Here is an 18,640-nt window from a genome sequence, read left to right as displayed (position 1 = left end):
CAGTTCAGTAGTTTGATGCCTTTTAAAAACTGCCAACGTTGTTTTTTACAATTGATTGACTAAAAGAATTGTAGTGAGTTGACCTTGGCTGGGTGCCAGGTACCCACCAAAGCTGCTCTCTCACTCCCCTCCTCAGCTGGAGAGGGGAGAGAAAATACAACAAAAGGCTTGGGTAGAGATAAGAAGCAGGAGAGATCACTCAGCAGTTACTGTCATGGGTAAAACAGACTCGACTAGGGGAAAAATTTATTTAGTTTATCAGCCATCAAATCAGAGTAGGGTAATGACAGAGAAAACCAAATCTTAAAAACACTTTCCCCCCATCCTTCTCTTCTTCCCTGGCTCAATTTCACTTATGTTTTCCCTACCTCCTCCCCTGAGCAGCACAGGGGGTTTGGGAATGGGGGTTGTGGTCAGTTCCTCACATGTTGTCTCTGCACTCCTTCCTCCTCAAGGGGAGGACTCCTCACATCCTTCCTCTGCTCCAGCGTGGGGTCCCTCCCACGGGAGACACCCCTCCATGAATTTCTCCAGTGTGAGTCCTTCCATGGGCTGCAGTTCTTCATGAACTGCTCCAGCCTGGGTCTCTCACAAGGGACGCAGTCCTTCAGGAACAGGCTGCTCCAGAGGGGGTTCCCCGTGGTGTCACAAGTCCTGCCAGCAAACTGGCTCCAGCATGGGCTTCTCTCTCCATGAGGCCACAGGTCCTACCAGGAGCCAGCTCTGACATTGGCTTCCTACTGTGGAGGCACAGCCTCTTTTGGGCATCCAGCTGCTCTGGCATGGGATCCCACATGGGCTGCAGGTGGATCTCTTCATGCCTCTGAACCTCCATGGGCTGCAGGGGGATCTCTGCTCTGGTGTCTGGAGCACCTCCTGCCCCTCCTTGGTGCGCTGATTTTGGGGTTTGCAGAGCTCTTACTCTCCCATATTCTCACTCACATTTCCCAGCTGCTATTGCTCTCTTTTTGTCCCCTTAAATCTGTTTTCCCTGAAGTGCTGCTGCTGTTTCTGATGGGCTCAGCCTTGGCCAGCTGTGGGTCCATCTTGGAGCCATCTGGTGTTGGCTCTCTTGGACCTGGGGGAAGCTTCTGGCAGCTTTAATAGAAGCCAGCCTGTAGCCGCCTTGCTACCAAAACATTGCCACACAAACCCTCTGCAAGAATTCATGGATCTAACATCACACTTGAAATAGTAATTTAGATGGGTTATTTTGGTAGCAGGAGAAACCAAAACTCTCTCATTTTCACAGGTGATTTGTTGAAATTAAATTGGAAAGGGACTGTTACCTAATGCTGTGTTTGCTTTTCTCCGTGTACTTTTTGTCTCTGTTCCTTGCCAACTCCAGGCTCCTGCTGATCCTCTCTGTCCCAAGCTGGCAGCATTTGTCTGCACTCCAGAGCAATGCAACCAACATAGTCTAGGCCGTATCCTAAAAGTCACTGCCAACATTTTACTGGTCACTCATCCTGGAGGAAAATTTTAATGAATTTTTCTCTTAAATCTTGTGGTTTTGAGAAGAATTTTTTATGTCAAAAGGATAAAATGTGTGAGCAGGGAAACAAATTATTCCTTTCCTAATGTCTGTCTTTTGTGATCATTTAGATTTAACACTTAGAAGGAAGCATGACTTTCTAGTTTTGCAATGCTATTTTAGGTATTTCATTTAGAAATAAAATAATCTAAATGGATAGAACTGTGTTTCGTGCTTTTATTAATGAAGAATTTGTGTTCTCGTTTCTTCTAATATAAAAGAAATGGCTGCAAGCAAATGACCTTCAGAAAGAAGTATACCAGCATCTGGCCTATTATGTACCAAAAATTTACTGCAGGGGTCCCAATCCTGCCCCTCAGAGAGAAGACATGCTGGCACAACATGTTTTGCTGGGACCAGTGGAATGGTATCTTTGTGGTGAAGATCCTGCATTTGGTTTTCCAAAGCTTGAGCAAGCAAACAAACCTTCCCACCTCTGTGGCCGTGTTTTTAAAGTGGGGGAGCCTACGTATTCTTGCAGGTAGATCAACTTAACATTATGAAGTATTTATAATTTGTGAAGTCATGGAACATTTTTCAGCAATAATATAGTCCTAATGAAAAGTTAATAGCTGAAATGTATTTTTAAAGTAACCTTGCAGTCTTTCATGACAGGTGGGATCAGGGGAAAATTAACACGCTACAGATGTTTAAATGGGAAAATATTAATTAGTATAATGTACTAATTCATGTAAACTAATGTTTTCTGTACAAAAGCAATGCAAGATTAAGAAAGGAGTTGGGGTGACCTATCAGAGTGATTTAAGGGCATTAATCAGAAGTATGTGGGCATGTGTGTATATTTTGGATGTTTAATATCAGCTGTTACTGTTGATCCTTTATTTTAGACCTCTTTCTGTGACCTGTTAAACCTATCTATCAGATGCTTAAACAAGCGTACCAGCTTCTAGTTCTTCCCCTACCTCTCTATCTCTAGATCTCTCTAAAAATACTTCTACTTTGAAAGAGAACAGGAAGTTCCTAACCAATTACAAGTATTTAAACAAATCTTCAGTTTTAAGCCCGTTGTATTACTAGCTGTAGGTTCATTTTTGTCTTCTATTTTCTGAACTGCTTGCAGTTTGTTTGTGTCACAGATTCCTCTCATTTTGTCTGGTTTCTACCACTCACTGAAACACTTGGTGAGGTGACGTGGGGATAGAATGTCTCTCTAATTTCAAGGGTTTATTTATCTGGGTTTCCATCCCCTCATTTACAAGGAGAGAATGATTGTGGAAGAATTTTTCTTTTTAGTGCTCTCCTCTTCTAGAAACATAGTACCTTACTGGCCTTTGGGTTTGAAAATGCTTTGAGACCTCTTTATAATTAGAGGGATAAGATTAAACTGGTGGGCACTTTAGATACGTATTGAGTTGTTGGTCTTGAAAAAGCAAGTGTGTTTAGAAGAAAATTACAGAATTCCTAATGTTTTAATTGCTTCATATGAACAGTATTTGATCATTAACATGCTAAGGATGGAGTCCCTCTCTTCTTTTTTTTGATCAGGAAACATTTGATTCTTGTTGTGTGTTAATTTTCTTTAACTTAGAGCTCGTAATGAAGAATAATGAGAGTTTAATTTAAGCTTTTGTGGAATACAGCAAAGAATTATTTTCCAAGTCCACTTTAAAAGCAGTGGATTTTCTGTGCAGTTGTGCCACTTACAGGTCTGCATCTGCTTTAGGTATAGGCACAGTTACTTGTTTAAGAAATTACTTGACAAGTGGTACTGAATTTGTAAGTACGCTGCCACAAGTTTAGAGCTCTGAAGAATCAACATTCAATATTGTAGAACTGATCTACCAAATCCTGCAGGCACATCAGGCACATTGTTGTGTTCAGTGGTGGCTTGGGGTTTGTTTGTTTGTTTGTTATTGTTTTTGTTTGGTTTGTTTTGCTTAATTAAAAAAAATGCCATGAACATAAACTATTCTAAAACAGTAGAGCTTTGTATAATTTTCCTTTGACACTTTCACCTTTAGCGGCTTCTCTGGAGAAAACAAATATGCATAGTAAGTCATGCATAGAAAGTCATAGTTGCTTGATGATCTTTCCATCATTTATTTGGTTAAATGAAATTAGGAGAATTTTTGATAATATGATTTCATGTGATCTCTAGTGTTTTCTTTTGAACAAAATAAGTTGTTTCTCTGAATTCTGGTTTTAGTAATAATCATGAGACACACATTCACCTGCTATTTATTTTTACATTGCAAAGCCTGGCTCCCTTAATCTTGAGGTGCCTTGAAGTCAGTTGCATTACATAAGTTCCTGTATTTTCAGTGTTTTTCAGGGAGACAGTTAAATATAATACATAATTGTCTAATTTGTTTAGCCCATTTGAGTAGAAATATTCCTTCTAATACAGCAGTCTTTGTATACAGGACCTTATTAGGGTCTCTGATCTCCTGGTTGAGAAAATTGTGTTCTTGCAGCTCTTCAGTGAGCTTGGAAGCAGAGGTTTGATTCAGTCTGTTGTGTGTGATCTTTCTTCCCAATATTCAGTTAAAAATGTCTTCTCTGATTGCTGGAGATCATTAGTGCTGGTACACTGTACTCGAGAGAACTTTCTTGGGTTTGTACTGTTTGCCTGTCCTGGGTCATGTGATTCTTCTGTTTACTTGCCTGTATACTTGTCTCACATCTTGAAGGCAATGTCTGTATTACCCAGCTAGGCCTACTACCTACTATATACCTACTACACAATATTTTAAAGCCTCTTCTCTTGTGATAACAGATTTTTTTCTATTTCATTTGTTTCGCCTCTTTGAAAGCCATCCCTTTCCTCTTTCAGAGTAATATATATGTTAGAAGGTTTATATTGGGGATATTTGAAAATTACCTATTATAAAATGTGTAATTAAAGGCAAAAGCAAGTGTTTAATGTTTTTTTTTTTTTCTTTCTGTTTTTGCTGTTCTCAGAGACTGCGCAGTTGACCCAACTTGTGTGTTGTGCATGGAATGCTTTCTTGGAAGCATTCACAGAGAGCACCGATACAGGGTTAGTGGTCCTGCAGGAGTGTATGACATATTCGTAATGACTTTGTATGTGTGTGTGAAACAGTTTCAAGTGTAAGAATGTATACATTATTTCCAACAGCTGAATGAACACAAAGTTAAGAATGTCTGCAGTAATCCTATGTGAACTCGAGTGTTTTGATCTGAGTGTAATTTCTGGAAGTTAGCACTTTAAAATATTGAGCAATTAAATTTTATGTGCAAGACTTATGCTTACAAATGTATGTTATTTTTAACACATGCCCTTTAGTGAATTTTACAGCTTTAAACTTGGGTTTTGAATTGTTTTGACTTTTGTGTTTGACTGTTTTTAAAAGCTATTGAAAAACCTTTATTAAGAAGCCACTTCTATTTAAAGCTTAAACATAAAGTTAAAGTAGAAAGCTGTAAATGCTGCTTATTTTAGTAATATACTGGTATTAGTAGTACAGATTAGTTTAAAAGAGCCCTGCAAACAAAGTCAAGAAGGCCTTGGTGTGTTTTTAAACTAATAAGTTAATTGAAAACTACCAGTGCAGCCTTTCTGTAAATCTGTTTATTACAATACTGCACTGCTGTTAATGTACATCTGTTCACTACATGGTTACATTGAACACTAGGATTCAGGAAAAAACTCCAAGCACAACAACTTGCATCAAGAAACCCAGCCAGGTTTGCTGATATCAGCTTACTTCTTGGATGTAGGTTTTTACTTTTCAAGCCTATTGAATTAACAGATCTAGTTAACATCCAAAAGTGTAAGCAAATGTTCTTTCAAATGTCCATCTAGTTTAGTTGATACTGTAAGATGTGCCTGTATGTATAGAGTATATCAAGTATGCCAAAAAGAGGTGAAAGAAGAATTCTTCTATGAATCAGTTAATAGTTGTGATTCAAAAGGAGTATTATTACACTTATTAGCTTGAGGTGGTCTTTAAAATAAATTTTATTTTAACAGTGTAAATATATCATTAAAATTTTCCAATGCTTTTTTTCTGTGCTTACCTATGTGAAAAATTTACGTCTCTCAATTCATTTTGTCATAAAGCACATCTTTTACTCACTGTATGCCATGTGAAATGATTTAGCTTTGTTCAGATTAAAAATGTGAGAACTGGGCGTAGTACAGATGCCATGGCAAGTAATAGATTCAGAAAATCTGAAAACTAGGAAAAGCCCAGAGCCTTCATGTGGGGCAGAATGGAGGTGTTTGAGGATGTTTTGTTTAGGGTTTTTTCTTTTTCTTTCACACTGAGGAGGTAGACAAGCTTCCAGTTGTTGTGATAGTAGACATGGTTTCACTGTTATTTTAATAGGGTGCTGTCTAAAGCTATCAGGTGTTGTGATCGTGCTTTTGTAGTATAGCTGTGACTACTAATTTTTTAATGTGCATATATGTATATGCATATTCACATGAACTGCTTTGTTTTTAAATAATTTTAGATGACAACATCAAGTGGAGGAGGTTTCTGTGACTGTGGTGATACAGAAGCTTGGAAGGAAGGTCCTTACTGTCAAAAGCATGAACTTAACACTTCAGAAACTGCAGAAGAAGAGGTAATTACAGTTGAGGCATCATGTTTCAAAACATTGTTAACTGTGTATATATGTGTGTATATATAAATCATTCACATGAGGTTATTTTTAGTCTTGTGTACTCTGCATGAGAGGCCGTAGCAACTTCAATAGTAATATTTGAACCACAGTGTTAGACAAAAATCAGTGTCTTAAGAAGTTCCCTGGAATTTTATTTTCTGCTTAAGGGCTTCATTTTGTATGTTCTTGGTCACCTCTGCAGCTGTAGTTCTGTTTCATTGTTTTTCTGCATATTCTCAGAGGTCAAGGGATTCTGCTACATGCAAAAAGAAAAACCTGTATGTAATCATGTGCACCAAGAAGCCAAATTCAGCTGTCTGTGCAACAAATATTCTGATTCTTACCAAAGTAAAGTGCACAGATTTTAAAAAATCAAAATACCTTGCTGTCACAGGAAGAGGTCTCTAAAAGCTTGTTTGGTATGAAGAGGGAAAATAGAGAACACGTCTTCACCACAGAATCATAGCATAACAACTTGGACATATTAAATGCAAGAAGACATGCCACATCGTACAGGAGGAACTCAAGCTCTTGGACTAACCACTGCAAAACACTATTGTTGTTAAAACTTTACATATGTTCAAAAACAAATTTAACGTGGTTGTGGAGGGAAAAATTACCAATGGCCATTTAAAATTGTAGGAACCATCTTTGATGTGGGAAGTGTTAGTGTCTTAAGTTTCTGGGGACTAGAGAAACATTCTGTCTTCTGCTTATACTCTTCTTACCTGTTATTACATCTCTGGAATGACTGTGGCTAACTGGGCTTCTGACCTAGCCACTCACATCTGTCCTTACATAGTATAACTTCTGTGAAATTTTTTAAAAGGGAAAATATAAGGAGAGCTTTTGTAGTAATTTTGCTGATCTGACGGTTTTAAGTGAAGCAACTGTAATGGTATTTTCAGTGACAATGGTCCTTCTAAAATCTGTTCTCACTCTCTCAGCCCAAAGACTCTGGCAGTGCTGCTGGACTCACCACTTGGTCTACATGCCAGTTTACATTAGTCAGCAGCCTTAGGAAACTCTTGTTGTGAAATCTTGAGTGGCCTGCTACTTCTGTGCCCAAAGACACTCACACAGCGAGTGTGCCTGACAGAGAAATCAAGGTTCTGGGCAGGCTTTGTGTTTATTCCCCATAAACCATGGAGATTGAGGTCTCTTATGCAGTGTTGCGTTCAAGGCAGATTAAGGATGATTTGTTGAGCATTATTGGAGCCTGTTTTCTGCCTTGCCCAGGTATGTGTCTTTGTTGAAAGTGCTGGGAATGGAGGGAGAGCTACTGCTTATGGTTTGCCTTTGCTTTTGGTGGCTGATAGTTCTCCGTACCCTGGGTAACTTTTAAATGAAAGGAAAAATAAAAAGAGAAATGCAGTTGTTACCGCTCTTGTAAAGCTTCCAAAGAGTTGTGGGGTGTAAGGGATAAACTTTACTAATACAGGTGAATTGCTGACTGTCAAAAGCCTCCTGTAGATGATGGAGAGTTAAGTTGAGAAAAGATTGTTGTGGCCATTTTTATACAACCTAAGCTGTAGTGAAACACAAAATTTAGTGTTAGGTAATCCTAAACTAGAAATTGGGCCACTGTTAAATATTTTAATTGGCTAACCATTACACATACTTCAGAATATCAAATGATGAATCGAGTCAGTGACCCAGTGTATAGTGTATGTCCAGGTGACCTGCAGGCCATGCAGTGTTCCCTTTCCAGGTTTGTAGAAGAGGAACTAATTGTTCTCAAAATTTTGATATAATAAAAGACAGCTTCCTTAAGAAAAGAGGTTTATAATGTTTTCTATTCACAATCCTTGAAATGGACTGGAGAGAAATGGCAGTGGTACCTGCAGTATCTTATTCAGAGGTGCCAGTGGTTCTCATTTGCCGCTCCAAAAAGTAGTCCATTCAACTTGGCAGACTGAGGCAGCTCTCCTCTTCCTCCCCCTCCTCATTCCCATTCCCACACTGCAGCAGCCTCCATTCTGCTCTGGCACAGAGAGCAGGAATAGTTTGTAGGGGCTGTTGCAGTTGTCAAACAGAGAGCACAGAATGGGCACAAATGGGTGCATGGTCCACAGACAAAAGGGCAGCAGCTCTCTGTGAGCAAGACTGAGATGTGGACAGATCATTATGAAACACCTATTTACATTTCAGCAGTTAATTATTTATATAGCACAGCATAGGAGAGACGTGCATCATAAATCATGATGCCAGTGTGCTGCATGTTGTATAAGCTTGGATAGATAAGACTTATGCCTTTTAATGCATGCTGCATATAAAACAGGACAAGAGATGCATGGTCATTTGTATTCTGCAGTTTACTAATATTGATAAGTGGAACAAAAGATACAGGGATTTGAAGTTATGGTTTTGAAGGCATAGCAGAAGAAGCAGATTTTAATACAGCAGAGGTTAAAAGTTCTTTCAAAGATCTATCTTAAAAGGTGTGCAGGAGTGAGAACAAGGGGAGTGAGAATGGAAGAATGTGTGAAAATGTAAATGGGTGATCAGAGGCAAGTTAACATTCAGGTACTGTATGTTAGATTAGAGCTTTGGTGACTGTCAGTGTAGAACTGGAAGAAGAAAACAGGATGATTATTGACTGTTCCTTTCAACTGAAAAGTCATTTAAAGAAAGACCTCATTAAAGATGCTTACATCATCTTTGATAAGGAGAGGTGCAAATTTGACAGGTTGTTTTGAATGTCATTTAATTTCTCATTTGCTATTTATACTTACTTCCCAGGATCCTCTTGTGCACTTACCAGAAGATATGGTAGCAAGAGCTTATAATATTTTTGCCATCACATTTAAATACGCAGTAGATATATTAACATGGGAAAAGGAAAATGAATTGCCTGGACTAGAAATGATGTAAGTATAATATTTGTCTTCTGCCTTTTAAAGGCTTACATATGTTTGCAGTTGAAAATGCAAGTTCTGATTTTAAGAATCTTTTCTTCCTTTCCTAAAATTGTCAGAAATATTTTTGTATACAATAATTGCAATAGACTTGTATTTCTCATATTTTTTACTTTGCTTTTGCTTTTAACATTGCTTCGAATGACATAAATTCAATCCTTGCTTTGAAGTGAGAAGAGTGACACTTACTACTGCATGCTGTTTAATGATGAAGTCCATACCTATGAGCAAGTTATTTATACTCTTCAGAAGGCTGTCAACTGCACACAGAAGGAAGCCATTGGTTTTGCAACAACAGTAGATAGAGATGTAAGTGAATGAATTGTTAGAACTTTTAATTACCTTGACCTAATGTTTGTTTTATGACTATACTTACTTTAGTCTGTTTTCCCAAAGCATGTGGTTAATGTGAGTCTGTGAGTCCTGTGTGTCACACCACCCTAGAATGTCTTAATACTAGATACTAAATGTCCTAGTGCCTAAATACAATTTGGCTAGTCCAAACCAGACCTGATACTGAATATATGTTTCAATGTAAATGTATTCCAGTAAGTCTTGTAAGTGTAAATACCAAGGAGTTTCTTACTCCTCTGTCTAGGACAGGCAGTAGCTTTGGCCCTTCCCTTACTGAACCAGGGAGCTGGCATTGAAAGAGCACCTAAATGTGCTCCAAACATAGGAAATGCTTCTCAGAGTAACACCAGTAAAGTGTGAGGGATAAAATCCATAACTGACTGCTTTTGTTTTGGTGCTCATGGAACTATTCATGGTTTGTGTTTTTCTTAAAAATTTAATTAATTTTCTTTTTCATAAGTGTCAGATTATAATGGCAGGAAGAGGTAAAAGCATTTCACACAGTTTTTTGGAAGAGCAGTGAGCTCAGAATCACCATATGCTGAATGTAATTGTAACTAGTATTTCAGTTTCAGAAGCACTCTGTCAGCTGTGTTTGTATTGTGGCTCCTGTGCATTTTTTTGAAGAAAGTGACACTTCATTGGGCAACTGCACCTTGTTATCTTTGCAATGAACCTGTAAGCAGTTGACATGAAAAATGAGTGTCTTTTTTACTTGGTTTATTGGCTCATGCCTTTTTTGGGGGGGGGTGGTGTGGGAAGGAAATCTCTTCCAAAATGGCAGTGGGAATGTCATTTTGGGTGGTTAAAGTACTTCAAGGTGGTCAGTGGAGCAGGAAATATAACCACTTCATATTACTTAACACTGAACTACATTTTGGTTTTGCATTATCACTGCTCTATTTTTTGTGATGCCAGTAACCAAAAGATTCACTTCTGATCCCTGAATATGAGGTGACATGAGCACATGGTGTGTACTGTAGGATACACTCAGATGTTTCCCTACTGTTGATCCTTCTATTTTTAAATACATCCATGAATGCATATATACATGAGCGTGTACATGAAAAAAATGTTATGCCTGAAGCAGTGATTTGGCATCAGTTCTAAATTAACAGTGAGTTTTCCTGTCTGTATTATACTATAAATTCAATCAACTATCTATTTTGATGTATGGATTAACAGTACAGAAAGACTGAAAACCTTCCTTTTGGAATAAAACAAGTGCTTCAACTGTATGTTTAAAAGACCAATTAACTTTAATATCTGCTTTTTAAAAGGCACTGAAATATCTGAAATATCTTCAAGTTATATCAAAACTAATGATTAATGCCTTTGTAGTAATGTTTTCAGTATTTTAATAAAAGCAGTGTAGTTACATCTTAAGAACAATGTTATACACAGAAAATTTAATGTAACAGGTAACTAAATATATGATGCAATTTTATCTTCTTTTAAAAAGTACACGGTGCATTTGGGAAATCCCAGTATGTAACTATACACAGTACTTTAAATAGTGAAAACAGCATGAAAGGCAGAGTAGTTAGCATGCATCTGAAGCTTTTACTGTGTTTTTTATACTAATGTAAAACACAGAATCAGGACTTCTTGTTTAGGAGCTGGTGGTAATGTTACATCTTTCTGAATTTACAGGGCCGTAGGTCCGTTCGATACGGAGACTTCCAGTACTGTGAGCAGGCAAAATCAGTAATAGTGGTAAGTAGTGGTGGTAAGGGGTATTATCTGCTTACTTGCCTCATCTTAAGCAAAAAGAGGCTTTGCTACACAGTTTGTCGTACTGTGATCATAATGACTCACTATATTTTAATGATACAAAGTGTTGGTGATACTATTTACAATATGCACAGTAGAGGTATCAAAATATTGGTTTATGGGGTTTTTGTTGTTGTTGGTCTTTTGTTGGGTTTTTTCTTACTATATTTCTAAATTTGGCCAAACTGGAACACCTACCTGACACCCAAAATAATATTCTAAAAAGAAGTTTGTAGACAATTTTTTCCTTCATAAAACAGATGTGTCTGGGAACTTTAAATGTAATCTTTTAGAATTACATGGCAGTTCAGATCAGTGAAGTTAAATTATTATAGTTTTTTTCCCATAGTATGAAGTTGCTTATGTCTTTCACAACAACAGTTATGGAGATTATTACTGATTGAATCCAAGTGTGAAACTGCAAATAGTTTCATTTTGCATCTATGTATATATATTAATATCTATATATTGCAAGATTCTTCCATGTAAAAACATGAGAATAATGTTTTCTGTTTAATTTTTCTTTAACTGCTGCAGTGCAGTACTTAATCACATAAAATAAATTGTTTATGTATGATACTGCAACCATTGAAAAACAAACTGCAACTAGAGTTACTGGTTTTTAACTATTCATGGTATTTTGAAAACATTGGCATATTTTTAAAGATAATGCTGTGCAATATTTTTAACTTGCTGCCCATGCATGCAAAGAACAAATGGCTTTTATATGTAACATTTAATTATTATGCTTTCTAACACGTAGATGAGGGTAAATTCTTCCTTGTTTTAACTTTGTGTATTTAATTTGTATTTTTGAAAATAGTCTGTGGACAGTCAGTTTCCATGAGGGGCTGCTGTGTGACCTGCATGTCAAGAGGGACAAACATGCATGGCTGTCTTGGGTTGATTGGTTATCAGTAAAATGCTGCAGATCAGTGTAAGCATTGATAACAGGGCAAGAGTGGAAAATGGATTGACGTAAATATGTTGATACTGCATAATAAAGTCCTTAGAATATTAATAGGATAAACAAAGTTCAGACTTTTTTGGGTTTGCTATGTAGGTGATAGTAATTAGAATAGTTATTAATATTATAAATTACCAAATTTGATCATAGAAATGCTGCATTTCTGTATAGAAGTAGATGCCAGTCCTCACTTAAATATGCATTGCCTCCTTTTTCCTTTTCTTTTTAAGAGAAATACCAGTCGTCAGACAAAGCCACTGAAAGTACAAGTTATGCATTCATCTATTGTTGCCCATCAGAGCTTTGGTCTGAAGCTCCTAACTTGGCTTGGCAGTGTTATTGGATATTCAGGTGGGCAAAATTGACCTTTTTGAGATAAGTTAGAGAATATTTGTGAGAGGAGCTGATTTTGTGAAGCAATTTTGTCTACTTATTTCAGATACGTAATGTATAAGGCAAAGCTATTAATAACTTGTCAGACTTCATTCTATTTTCTCTTACTGGAGTGCTGTTCTGAATTCTAACTTGCATGTGGAAGTGCTACCAGTCTTACATAGTCTTTTCTGTTTAGTTGCTGTTGAACAGAAGCTGAGACTCACTGTCAAATGCAGTATGCCAAAAAGCTATTTTTTGAGTCCCTAGTTCTTTTTAAATGTATGCAGTAAGCTGAAAATAACCTGTCTGATTAGATAAAACAAAATTATTCAGAAGTAATTTGATGAATGATGATGAAAGTGATTGCTTCAGATTTTTTGCTAAGTAGAACAGAGAAAATGCAAGGAATTGTGGAAGGTTTTGGTAAGTACAGAAGCTGACAAAGTCTTAATCAGATTTTTTGAAAGAGGTTTCTTCAAAGGAATCAAGATGCACAGTATCAGATTTTATGGGAATGCTCTGTTTTTGTTTTGACTTGGCTCCCTCTTTGTCCTGGTAAATCATGAGATTGTGAAGATGTAGGATATGATGGGAAATAAAAGGAAAAGTGACAAACTGCTGATACAGAGAAATGTAGATACAGACCCCCTTGCAATTTGTATTTTATTTATCTGGAAATATTAGCAAGAAGTATTAACAAAGCACACTCAGCTGTCATATTGCACCTATGTTCTGCATAGATGCAACCTTCCTTCAGGGACTGTATGTTTTATTAGACTGATAGCTGGAAAACTAGCCAAGACTTCAGGCACCAGGTCTTTATAACATCTTCTTGTTTTTGAAACATAAGTAGTTTAAGTTTTAAAGATAAGTAAATCAAAGTTTTCAACAAAAGTTATGGTAGCAGTTTGTTCAACTATTTGCCAGTGTTGCTGGTAAACAGTAGGTATTAATAGAAAGGAGTTATGAGGAGAGTTTCCTTCTGTGGTAAATTTTCCTTTCAGTGAAACATATAGGCAGGCATTGTCATTCTCATTTGAAGCCCAGTCTTGTGCCATATCATTTGTGCCAGGTGCCACAGTCATTAATTTTCAGCATTAAATGACAGTTTTAAAAAGTAACTTGAATATGTTAAGGGTGTCTCAAATTACAGAAGAAAGCGCTGAATTTTGTCTGAGTTGTGTGTGTAGTGTTTCTGAAGTTCTGAAGAGTTTGGCTCATTAAATGCTGAGTTCTTTATGATTCAGAAGGGCAAAAAGCATGTTTGACTGTAAACAGCACACATGCACTTTGTCTGTGACCAGTGTGCTCGTTTACTTGAGCTGCCTTCCATGTCTTGGGATGCAGTCTCCTACTCTGGAGTCTGGTTTTGTGAAATGCACTTCTGAAAGAGTTGGTTTCCCTTAGCTTTTTAACAAACACACCCAAACAACTAAACTGCTCAATCTTTTCAGCAGTCTGTTACCCTTCATCTGTAACATGGGGTAATACAGGTGCGCTGCTTCGGTGGTTACACTGAAATGTCCCTGAACAAAGGCTGAGTGACAGGTAGAGGGATCTTCTGCTGTGCCAGAGTTAGGTTAGATGTTAGGCTGGATGATTGCTGTGAAAGGAATGACTTGTCATTAATGCTTGTCATTAAAAAAGAAAAAACCTCGCTGTGGAACTTCATCAGAAGTTTGACCACTATGTCCTTCCTAGCTAATGTAACTTCTTCAGGAATAAGTGTCTGTTTGACAATTGCTGAACAATGCAGTGGTTGCCATTAATTTGTTATCCTTCATAACAGTCGTTGGAATTGAACTCTGCAAGGCAAAAAAGGAATAACCCCAAGCTGCTGTAGGGGTTCTCAGAGTGTATGTTAACCAGACATACAGAGGGTAACCACATGCAGCATGTTACTGCACCACGTGCAGCTATGTTACATGCAGTACACGGTATGGCGTGCACGGCACTAAGCCACTGCCCACTCTGCCTGAGGAGCTGTGATGCCAAGCAGGGTGTGGAAATAAGGACTCTGTAAGTCACATAGTTCTCCAGGAATATGCATTACCTCTAGTGCAAAGCCAGGTCGAACATTCTTAATAGGAGCATGTCTGGGTTGTGCTCTATTGCAGATGCAGGCTTGTCTGCAAGCATGGTCTTATAATTGCAATCATTGCTTCTTTCCATTAGAAAAAATATGCAGAGAAGCCTTAAAATGATAGCAGCTCCTAAGTGAAAACAAAAAGCTCCTACATGAATATATACGTCATGTCATATGAATTATATTTTCCTTTTGATAGGACTCTAAATAGGAGAAAGAAAACCTAGAAAATTAGTCTGCTGCATAACTTTCTTATTTTAATAAATCAGCAGCATTTTTAGGGAATTTTTAAACAACATTTTTATTTGATAACTTTAAACCAAATCATTGTGTTTGGCAATTTTCACTGTGTTCCTAGTGTTCCATAAGGCTAGTGTGAAACTTGCAAGGTATGAAATATTTGTGTTTGTATCAGCAAAATACAACTGCTGTTATTCAGTTGTCATGGAAAAGAGGGCAGTGTGGAGGCTTCTGTGCTGTATGAAAATTTCAATATGTCAAAATAACATATTTTGTTTGAGCTGTAAGTAACTTGCACCATTTCTCTTCATTAAGATGGCCTTCGCCGAATACTGTGTCAGGTTGGTTTGCAAGAAGGGCCAGATGGTGAAAATTCTTCCCTTGTAGATAAGCTGATGCTTTATGATTCTAAACTGTGGAAAGGTGAGTTTTCTCAAAGTTCTGGAAAATGCTAAAGAAAGCTATGCTTAAATTTTCCTTCTACTGTATCTGCTAATGTTTGATCATTTTTACTGTGGTGTATTACGGATAATTTTGCCTAATTTGTTATAATCTCTCACTTCATGATACACTCCCAAGTACATTTAAGACAAGAACATACAGAGACTGTTTGGAGACGGGATTGGTTTTAGGTCTAATTTTTCTAAGTGGTTTGAAATTAAGACTGACTTGAGTATGCAAATGACTGTGATAGTTAAGGGGAATTGAGTAAACAATAGAAAAATTGGGGGTTTGTCTGCTTTATCGGATCTCAGCATCCATTTAATACCTACCAAAAAGACTATTTGTAAGGGATAAGGCAGAGTCTTTCTGCTTTGACTTATGTTTGTGTTCATGAGGTATTCTTCAGTGCTCTGAGAACATTCAGTGAAAACCCTGTTCTGTTGTTTTAGCGCTCTTGAAACTTTGAAAGGCTGTTTGATGTAATGGAATTAGCTAGAAAAGCTGTAATTTTGAGGAAAGGGAGGTAGTTAATTTCTATTCCCTCATTGATTCCATGTCTGATTTGATATCCTGAAAGGATGTGTAAGGCCAGGTGTAAGAAAGAGATGCACAAAGGACAGGTAGGGAATGATGCACTATGTCTGTCTGGGGAACTTCTTGGAGTACCAGTAAAATAAGTAAGAAGTAAGGTGGAAAGTGGATGTAGTATGGAGACAATGATTATTTTAGGTTTTGTTTATCTAATACCTTTATCTTGAGAATGGAGTCTTAGCACTGCAAATTTTGTAATCTGAAAGGTACTGCTTTTGTGGAGCATTACAACATTTTTAATACAGGTTTTGTTAGGATAATGTCTTTCATGTAAGCAAGGAGTAACTTCTGCATTTCTATTTCAGCAGCAATATTTCTCTACTTTTTCTTGTATTCCATAGTTCCTCTCCGGTAAGGAAATAGTGTCATGGCTTTTGACTTAAAAGTGACCCACAGAAAGAAATGATGCATATGTGCATTTGTTTCCAAGCTACATAGAGATGAATATCATTTGTATTCATAATACTTTCTGGGATGTTGTCCAGACAGACTAGAAATTCAGAGATAGCTAAGCTGATTATTTATGGAGATGTTCATAACTAGGAAAATTTGTTGCAGTTCCCAAGAATTCTCATAATGGTGTTCTCATAATAGTGTTCTCTTCTTTTCCCTGGGCTATCTAAATCCCCTGTTTATCCTGAGGACGAACAGAGTTCTGTTCTTGTTTTGCTGACTTCCCTTATATTTGGTGATATACATTCCCATTCAACAGTATTATCTTATACAGGAGTAATAATGCCTCTTGAAGAATTTTGGTTTATGTATTCTTCTTCATCCTTTGCTGCCACCTGACAGACTTAATCAAAGCGGCTTCTACTCTGAAATGCATATTTACCTCATTCTGTAGAAGTTTACCCTTCTAAATGTTTCCATAATATGTTGATAGAAAATAGTGACATGCAGTATTTCATTCATTTTTCTTGACAGGAGCTAGAAATGTGTATCACCAGTTATTCATGAGCAGTCTACTTATGGATTTGAAGTACAAGAAACTTTTTGCTATCCGCTTTGCGAGAGTAAGTATCTTTCTTAAAAAGAGCCATTAAATGCTAAAACTGTCTAGTGAAGAGAGTCTAGTTAGCATACAGTGATTTAAATGAACTGTTACTCAATGTTTTTTCCTTTTTATGGAAGTGAAAACTTGAAATGAAATGCTGAAAATCTTGTTTTGCTCTTCAGTATATTAGTTATAATGGCATCTCATCTCCTGGGAAGGGAATGGCCTTTCAGATGCCCCAGAACTAACGCAGTTCAGATGTTTTTGTCTTCACCATCAGCTATGTAGGCTATCACTTCTTAAGAGCTAATCGCTGCTCATTGTTGAGGTGTAAGCTGTTACAGCACTGCTCAGAAACAGTGCTGAAATTCAGTTATGCTGATTAGTATTTCTGCAGTAACTTGTATTTGAAGTACTTTAAATCAGCACTGCAGAATTCTGCTCACTGCTGCAGACAAATAACTTTCTCAAGTAGAAAATAAAATACTAGCCTTTATTGTGAAAATGAGGGTGAGTAGATCTCACATGTGAGCAGATTAAGTTGTCATGTTCTTTGTATAAAATATCCATATAATAATCCATTAGAGCTACTCTTCCCTTTTTCATGGCATTAAAGTTTCCCAGAGCAGACATTTAAGTTAAAAAATCAGGTCAGTGTGGATTAGAGGTGAATTTCCCCTTGTTGTTTAGAATTACCGGCAGTTGCAGAGAGATTATATGGAGGATGATCACGAACGGGCAGTATCGGTGGCTGCTCTGTCTGTCCAACTCTTCACTGTACCTACTCTGGTGAGTAGTGCCTGTCTTTCTTTTAAAAACTGATAGTTGGCACTCCTTGCCTTTTTTTGCCTCCTTCTTAATAGAACTATGAGCGATTGCAGAGTGATTTTATGAAAGATGACCACGACAGAGAGTTCTCAATTGCTGACCTCTCGATACAGATATTCACAGTGCCTTCTCTTGTAAGTACTAAAAGACCAAAAAAGGAAATCTTTATTTGTTAAAAGCCTTTCAAGGTTCATAAATCAAGGCTGCAGATTTCTTTAACATTACTATGCAAATGCAGAACAGTCAGACTGTTTGCATACATTGCTGTGGGTTTAGAAGTTAAAGCATTCAACATCGGGAAGTTTCAGTCTGGCTTCCCAGAGTGGGCTGGGTGTTTCTGGTTTTTCTTTTTACATTTTTCTTTTACCTTTTTAAGAAAGGTGCTTTCAAATTTATTTAGAGATATACACACACATAACATTTAAATTCCTCATCATACTGAGCCGCAGTTACTGTTTGTAAAAATCTGTATTATGGTTTGCATATCATGGTTTCAGAGTGCCATTCTGGTGCAGTTTATAAGTGATCTGCTTCATGTTCATTTTCCAGTCAACACAAGTGCAAGCAAGAATTGTCTCATGATACTCCCTACTTCCTTTGGTACTTTGAGTCTCAAGACAATGCCTTCTCTCAGTTTTCCAGTTAATTTTTGTTTCAGTGCTTACAAGCACTGTGACTTCTCATAGCTCACTAAATCTGCTGATCTTTCACCAGCTTGTTTGGGAAACTTTTTTTTTTTGTTCCAGTCTCCATTTAAATCTGTCTTTGATCGTATTATGAACTAGACAAATTAAAATTTGGACCTGTACTGGAATAAAAGTCTGGTTTTTGTACCCAGAATTGTTTAAAAAATGAATGCTTCTGAATCCTCCCAAATTTAATAAGCTTAATTGAGCTCTAAAATTCAATAGTAGCATGGCAATCACAATACTGAGCAAAC

The 18,640-nt window shown here is 37.2% G+C and overlaps 1 protein-coding gene across 3 annotated transcripts in view; it reads left to right on the top strand.

Annotated features, from left to right (window-relative positions):
* UBR2 (ubiquitin protein ligase E3 component n-recognin 2) overlaps positions 1–18,640 on the top strand; it is a 56,289-nt gene that overhangs the window by 3,574 nt on the left and 34,075 nt on the right. For 2 of the 3 annotated variants that reach the window (XM_032102876.1, XM_032102879.1), the window contains exons 2-11: positions 1,756–2,015; positions 4,457–4,535; positions 5,975–6,088; positions 8,870–8,997; positions 9,216–9,354; positions 11,053–11,115; positions 12,370–12,490; positions 15,156–15,263; positions 16,803–16,891; positions 17,736–17,834. In XM_032102876.1, the coding sequence (XP_031958767.1) occupies positions 1,756–2,015; positions 4,457–4,535; positions 5,975–6,088; positions 8,870–8,997; positions 9,216–9,354; positions 11,053–11,115; positions 12,370–12,490; positions 15,156–15,263; positions 16,803–16,891; positions 17,736–17,834 (1,200 nt within the window). Of the gene's footprint in view, positions 1–1,755; positions 2,016–4,456; positions 4,536–5,974; positions 6,089–8,869; positions 8,998–9,215; positions 9,355–11,052; positions 11,116–12,369; positions 12,491–15,155; positions 15,264–16,802; positions 16,892–17,562; positions 17,662–17,735; positions 17,835–18,640 lie in introns of all 3 variants that reach the window. The other variant, XM_032102877.1, reaches the window with a different exon arrangement.

This window comes from Corvus moneduloides, chromosome 3, assembly GCF_009650955.1.
Source record: "Corvus moneduloides isolate bCorMon1 chromosome 3, bCorMon1.pri, whole genome shotgun sequence".
Classification (NCBI taxonomy): domain Eukaryota; kingdom Metazoa; phylum Chordata; class Aves; order Passeriformes; family Corvidae; genus Corvus; species Corvus moneduloides.
This window is presented reverse-complemented; position numbering and strand designations above follow the sequence as displayed.